At 62.6% G+C, this 7,221-nt stretch overlaps 1 protein-coding gene across 3 annotated transcripts in view; it reads left to right on the top strand.

The window, feature by feature from the left end:
• The first annotated feature begins 4,459 nt into the window (after positions 1–4,459).
• Positions 4,460–7,221, top strand: part of CCDC85C (coiled-coil domain containing 85C) — a 71,225-nt gene continuing 68,463 nt past the window's right edge. Inside the window, exon 1 of one of the 3 annotated variants that reach the window (XM_090271381.1) lies at positions 4,460–5,547. In XM_090271381.1, the coding sequence (XP_090127507.1) occupies positions 4,755–5,547 (793 nt within the window). In that variant the 5' untranslated portion in view covers positions 4,460–4,754. The remainder of the gene's footprint in view (positions 5,548–7,221) is intronic. The other 2 variants (XM_090271380.1, XM_090271378.1) reach the window with 2 other exon arrangements.

The raw sequence follows: 7,221 nt of genomic DNA, 5'->3' as shown, positions 1-7,221 counted from the left end.
CCAGAGCCACAGTGAAAGGTCCAGTCCTCCTCTTTGCCAAGAAGCAGCTTGTGTGCAGGAGGCGTGACCTCTGGGGTAAGGCACACTCCTGAGCTCAGAGGGTTCAAATCTAAGCTCATGTGTGACTTTGGGCCTCAAGACGGGGGGCTGCTGCATCGTAGTGGGGACGCAGGGAGACAACCTGTCTGCAGAAGCCCCAGCATGGGCAGGTACCTGCTGTAGAAGTGCTCAGTTACACTGTCATTTAACTGTGACCACTTTCCCATGGGCCCTGATTTCTTTCTTTTTTAAAAGAGGATTTTAAATTTTTATTTATTTTAGAGAGACAGGAAGGGAGGGAGAGAGGGAGAGAAACATTGATTTGAGAAACACCGATCAGTTGCCTCTCGTGTGCGTCCTGACCCGGCACTGAACCCGCAACCTAGGCACATGCCCTGACTGGGAATCGGACTGACGGCCTTTTGCTTTGCTGGAAGATGCCCAGCCCACTGAGCCACACCAGTCCTTGGGCATCCATAGGCCTCTGAATACCGCCCGTAAGTTCATACTTGGTGATCTGAGCTTGGTGCAGACAGACAACCAAACCTACCGGAACCCACGCTCAGTCCTGGAGGGCGAACGACGCAGCCTCCAGGACTGTTACGACCATCACATGACGCCTGGTTTAGGGTCCCCGGCGCACACTGAGGGCTGGATAGAGGTAGGAGGTGGTGGTGACTATCGTTGCTGATGTTGGTAACTCACAGGGCCCCAGGGACGGGGCCCCACCTCCTCCTGCGGCTCCCAGGCCCTCTGCATCCCGGGTGCTCTCACACACTCGAGCAATGAGACGTGGCTGCGTCTGCACACCTGCCTCATCGGTGCTCCCCGCCGGGCCTTGCTTGTGTTGCTCCCTCCCGACAATCTGACGAACTTCTACTTGTTCTTCAAGATTCAACGTCAGTGTCACCTCCTCCAGGAAGCTGCTCTGTGACTCAGGATGCTCTCAGAACGATGCGTTCTGCGCATCTCTTTTGTGGTACAATTTACAATATGTATATGACTGCACAGGTACATGCATTTATGGATAAAGACTTATATGACGTTATTTTTATTTTATTTATTTTTAATTCTTATTTATTGATATTAGAAAGAGAGAAGGCTGAGGGGGTAGGGAAACATTGATTTATTATTTCACTTATTGATGCATTGATTGGTTGATTCTTCTGTGTGCCCTGACCGGGGATCGAAACTGCAACCTTGGTGTATCTGGATGCTCTAACCAACTGAGCCACCCAGCCAGAGCTAATGTTTTTGTGTTCAGTAAACTAACAAATGAAAGTGACCTTGAGCAATGAAAGCGACCTTCTGGGGCTGTTTCCTCCCCTTCGAAATGAGGGGTTCACACTTAACTGATCATGCACCAGAGGGATGCACATTTACTCAGCAAATAGCAGATGGTGCCTATGCTGGGGTCTGTGCTCCGCGCCCCCGAGACAGGAGACTGAGAGAGCCCGTTCCCCTCCCGGTGCTGGGGAAGACGATCACTTACCACCAGCGTGCGCTCTTCTCAGTCCCCCAGCTCACGGACCCTGCGTTTGGAATATTTTATCTACTCTGTGCCGGCTCCCCGCAGCTGGCTCTCGAAAACATTTGTGTGGCTTTAAATGGACACACACAGCCTGGGAGTCTGGGGGAGAAACTGGGGGTGGGGAGGGGCACCTGTATGTTTAAAAAGACCCACAAGTGCTTTTACCAGGCACCTAGAGGATTGCCGCGTTAGAGGTCCATGATCTGGCTTCATAGTTTTCATGCCAAGGCGGGGCTTCTCCTGACTGAGGGCTAAAAAGGAAAAGACCGTTGACATTTCCGAGAACCTGGCTCAGGGTGCAGGGTCTGTACCATGAGTATTCTGGGGGTGGGGGGGTGGGGGGGTCTTGGCACCGCTTGCTGGACCCTGGGCTGTGGGTCCTTTGGGGGAGGGATGGTCTGGCTTTGCTTCCAGAGCCTGCCTCAGTGCTGGGCCTTCTCAGCCTCCTGCAGTCCTCTCCTGTCTTGCCCGAGCCTGACCCTGCGAGCCTGTCCCCCCTTGGTTCTGGGAGCAGAGATGGTCTCTCAAGCTGCCCAGCAGCTTCGCCTCTAGTGCTTTGTCTTTGCTGCCCCGGGGGGGGGGGGGGGGGGGCGGTGTTAGAGATGCTCCTAGGAGGTCTTGGCCAGGGGACCCTATGTTCCACAGTCTGCAGATAAGGCACCCAAACCCCTTCTAGAGAGAGGCTTTGTTTCTCTCTCAGAAAGTTCAGCTAAAGCTGCTAGCCAGGGAGGGTCAGGGGACCAAGATGCAGGCCACCAGAACTGCCAGGAGCCACACGCGATGGGGGAGGGGATTCCCACAAGGGCAATGGTGACCCTCTCCGCGACGTCCCCAGTGAGTCCTGTCTCCTGTGCTCACCCCGCTCTCTCCCAGGAGCAGCTCTGTGTACAGGCTTCTTCCTTCTGGGTGTGTGTGTGTGCGTGTGCGTGTGCGGGGGTGCTTTAGGGAGCTGCTCACTCTGGCTTCCTGAGTGAGAAAGACCCACAGCCTCCCCACTGATGAGCTGAAACCCCTTTTCTCTGCTCCCTCCATCTGGGATCCAAGAGTTGGCTCACTGGGGCCCTGTCTATGGGACCCTCAGCTTCGGGGGGGCTTACTCCTCAAAGTTATGTCGCCCCATCCGGCTCATGCTCTCCCACCCTCCCTCCTCCTGACCGTCTACCTGCAGCGGGGCTGATGGGTGGGGACGGAGGTCCTGAGTCTGGACCTCTCTGTGCAGATCCCCACCCCTAGTCCCTTCTCCACATATGGTCTGGAGTGAGCCTCTTAAAAGGCAAACGGGGTCATGTTGTTTCCTGCTTAACCCCCCACGGCTTTCCCAGCTGCCCCAGGATTCTGCACCCCGGCCCCAGGGCCTCATCCCTCACGCCCTTCCCCAGCTTCCCTGGCTGTCCTTGGAGAAGCCACTAACAAGCCGCCCCCAGGGCCTCTGCGCTAGTTTGTCCCTCCACCTAGAGCGCCCTCCCCCTTATCTCTGTCCTTTCCGCTCAGATCTCCGATGCGATGCACCTCCTGCGAGGCCCTCCCTGCCCTCAGGGCCTAAAGTAACCGGGCATCACTTTCTGGGACGGCAGCGTGTCTTATTCCTAGCGCGGCACTCAGTGCAGCCTCACAGTTGTCCAGTCCAGCTTCGCTCCTTCCTCCCGCCCGAGTGCGCGCTCCGCCCGCGAGCAGGGGCTCCTGCTGCGGTCCCCCGCTGGACGCCGGGGGTCGAGAACCGCCCGGCCAGAGCAGGGCTGGCGGCCGGCTGTGCGATGGCAATGCGACGTCAGCTGCTGCGGGGGCGCGCGCGCCAGGCCGCGGGTTTCCTCTCGTTGCGGGTGTCGGGGGACCGACGGCCCCCTCCCCTCGGCTCCCAGCAGACGCGCCTTCAGTGCGCTTCAGGGACACGGAGATAACGAGGCAGCCTCGCAGGCTGTGGGCAGGGGCGGGGCTGCCGGCTCGGCACCCGGCGACCCTGGCGTGAAGGACCCAGTGCTTTTTCCCTCGCGAATCGAAGCTTCTCCCCGGAGTCCCTGGGACCCGCGGACGGGTGGTCGGGGAGTGGTGCTCTGAGAGTCGCGCGCGGGGCGCGGGCCACCTTCCGGGCTCCCTCGAGGGTACGGATGATGCTCTGGGACGCGGCCGGTGAGGCCCTGGTCCCTCGGGACGCCGGGGCCACAGCCCCATGGGGTGGGGGGTGGAGACGCAGCCCCTCTGCGCGCTCCGGCCGGGGACGGCGGTGGGACAGGGGCGGCGGAGCCGCGGGCAGGGTAGGGGACAAAGAGCCGCCCTGCCGCCGGGAGAGGGACCCCTGTGTCAGGGTCCTATTGTTCGTCGTAGATCAGACTACGCTGGACTCTGGTGCCCCGAGAGGCAGGAGGGGACCTGTCCTCCGGGTCGAGGGTGTTTGATTATTTGGGGAGAGGGAGAGCAGGAGGGGGACGCTGGCCGGAGAAGGGGCTCAGAGCGCATTTCCGCGCGTCTCCTTTAAGGAGAGCCCGGCCCTACCTTTCCCACCGTCGCCCTCCCCGCACTGTACCTGCATTTTAAAAGCGCCCTGTAGCCCTGGGATTGGCCCAGGCCGCGTCCTCCGGCGCAGAAACTTGAACCGCCAGAGGGAGGGGGCAGTGTTAAAAGCCCGGGGGGTGGACTGTACTATCTGCGCAGCCTCCCCCGCGCGCGCCCCGCCCCTCCCACACACCCCCGGAGACGCCCAATCGGACGCGCGGGAGGGCGGGACCACGGCTCCAAGGCGCCTCTGTCAGGGCGCCGGGCGGGCGAGCGCACAGCGGCGGGGGACGTCGGGGCTCGGCCGCGCCTCTCCCCGCCCCCTCGCTTCCCTCCCCACGGAGGCGGGGCCGGGCCGCGGTGCCCCGCCTCCTCCCCGCCCGGAGTGGGCGGGGCTCCCGGGGCTCCCGGAGCTGGGCCGGGGGCGGGCCTCCTCCTGCTTCGCCGGAGCCCAGAGAGCACCCGGCACGGCGGCCGCCGACACAGCAGCGATCCGCGCTCGTTGATACCCGAGACGCGCGGGTTCCCGGCGGCTCCGGCAAGGCGCTGTGTGAGGACACGCGAGGCGGCGCGGGGCGGGCCGCACGCGCCCCCGCCTGCCCCCCGCCCGCGCGCGGACCGGCCCAGCGCAGCCCCGGCGCGGGGAGCGCCGGCCGGGCGAGGGCGCGGGCGATGCCGCGGTGACGGCCCAGCCATGGCGAAGCCCCCTGCGGCGGCGGCGGCGGCGGCGGCGTCGGAGGAGCTGAGCCAGGTGCCGGACGAGGAGCTGCTGCGCTGGAGCAAGGAGGAGCTGGCGCGGCGGCTGCGGCGCGCCGAGGGCGAGAAGGTGGGCCTCATGCTGGAGCACAGCGGCCTGATGCGCGATGTGAACCGGCGGCTGCAGCAGCACCTGCTGGAGATCCGCGGCCTCAAGGACGTGAACCAGCGGCTGCAGGACGACAACCAGGAGCTGCGCGAGCTCTGCTGCTTCCTCGACGACGACCGGCAGAAGGGGCGCAAGCTGGCGCGCGAGTGGCAGCGCTTCGGGCGCCACGCGGCCGGCGCCGTGTGGCACGAGGTGGCCCGCTCGCAGCAGAAGCTGCGTGAGCTCGAGGCGCGCCAGGAGGCCCTGCTGCGCGAGAATCTGGAGCTCAAGGAGCTGGTGCTGCTGCTGGACGAGGAGCGCGCGGCGCTGGCGGGAGGCGCGGGCGGCGCGGGCGGCGGCGGCGGCGGCGCGGGCTCCCGCAGCTCCATAGACAGCCAGGCCAGCCTGAGCGGGCCGCTGGCGGGCGGCGCGGCGGGCACGGGGGCCCGCGACGTGGGCGACGGCAGCAGCACGTCGAGCGCGGGCAGCGGCGGCAGCCCGGACCACCACCACCACGTCCCACCCCCGCTGCTGCCCCCTGGGCCGCACAAGGCCCCCGACGGCAAAGCCGTAGCCACGCGCAGGTCCCTGGACGACCTGTCGGCGCCACCGCACCATCGAAGCATCCCCAATGGCCTGCACGGTAAGGACGGCACCGAGGGGACGGCGCAGATCACGGCCCCTCCCCCCGCTCCAGACCCCTCCTCCAGCTGGCACCCAGACCCGGGGCCGGGAGACGTCGCGCCCACCCGCAGTCGGGCCCGGGGTGGTGTTTTCCTGGTCCGGCGCTGGAGGCGTGTCCCTGCCCCGCTGCTCATCCGCAGCCGGCCGGGGCCGCCAGACCCCAAGAAAGTTTATCTCCTGCGGGGTTATCACTATTAGCGTCCGGCACTGCCTCGCGGCGGGCTGGGGTTGGGGGGGGGGGGCGGGCGCCTCCTCTCTGCCTGGAAATCCTTGTCCGCCAGCAGGAAGCTCATGTTAAAAATGAATGGCCTTTTTAGTGCAAGTGAATTTTCCCTCTTCTTGGGAGCAACAGGCTGCCCCAAACCAGAGCTACATCCACGTGGGAGCTGGGGCTGGAATCCTGCCTGGGCCTCCTGGTGCTGCTTGCCGGCTGGGAAGAAGCACAGGCAGCAGCCAGGTTGCGACCTGGAGGCAGCCGGGCCAGAGGACCCAGGCCAAGAGCCTTCCTGGTTGGTTATTAGCCCTGCACTTCTCCGGGAGGAGAGCCCTTTCTCGACAAAGGTTCTGAGACTTTCCGGAGGGATCCCTGTGTCTGGCTTTGTGTTCCTCTTTGCGCCTCAGTCTCCTCTGTAGAATGCAGCTGATGATCCCTGCCTTGGGGGTTTGAGATGGAGGGAAAGCTTCTGAAGGGATTTATAAGCTGTTGGTGGCCTTACAGGAAGTGCCACAGTGGTGGGTGACCAGGTGTGGGTGCCAGGACCTTTGAACTCAGGAAGGCTCAGCTCCCATCTTCCGTTCCCGGCGACTGTCAGGCCCAGTGCAGGGAGCCCCCAGCTTGGTCTGTGGAGCAGATCAGCAGCACGGCCTCCCTGTTTTTCCACATTTTTGGTGGCTTGGCTCCCAGTTCTGGGGGCAATTGCTACTACCTGAACGATTTGCCTGAAGGTGGAGATTAAACAGCCCTTTCTGGTTCTTCTAAAGGCGTTCCTAGTTCAGAGAAAATGTATTAGGCCTTAAATGCCTGTTCTTCCCCAGAGTGACAACCTGAGCAGGGGAGGGACGCTCTGCCTTTGGTTCGATGGCCAAGCGGCCTCTGCAGGCACCTTGGGGTGGGGGCTGGGGTGCGAACGGGGCCCAAGAGGTGGGGTGCAAGTTAGTGTAGCATAGTTTTTCCTTTATTTACCTTCCCAGCCTGTGAGTTCAGGGCAGGACTGGGTTGAGAGGGGTATTTTGTTACTGATTAGCAATCTACGTCTACAACTCGGGTTACTTTTGGTAACTCTGTATCCAACCCCACCTCCCTAAGGCCAATGGCAGTAGCTCAGAGTTAGGTGGTTTAATTTGTTGGGGTTTCAGGGTTTGGGGAGTGAGGAGCACCAGTCCCAGCCTTTTTGGCCTAGCCTTTGGCTGGGCGGGGGTGAGGGGGTTGTTGGGAGGGTCAGATTTCTGGGCTTCAGTCTCCCCAAGTGCATCAGGAAGGAGGAACGGCTGCAGTCCTGTGTCTGGGAAATGAAATGTTGCTAGTTTCCAGCTGCATCATTGGGGACACTTGGCAGAGCGGCTCTCTGCAGGGCACTGGCGTGCTTGAGTGTCTTAGCGTATTTGCAGGGATGTTCTGTTGAAGTTGCCAGGG

Source organism: Furipterus horrens, unplaced genomic scaffold, assembly GCF_987537825.1.
Source record: "Furipterus horrens unplaced genomic scaffold, mFurHor1.1.pri manual_scaffold_3, whole genome shotgun sequence".
Lineage (NCBI taxonomy): Eukaryota > Metazoa > Chordata > Mammalia > Chiroptera > Furipteridae > Furipterus > Furipterus horrens.
The sequence above is the reverse complement of the archived record's forward strand: the minus strand, read 5'-3'. Positions and strand labels throughout refer to the sequence as shown.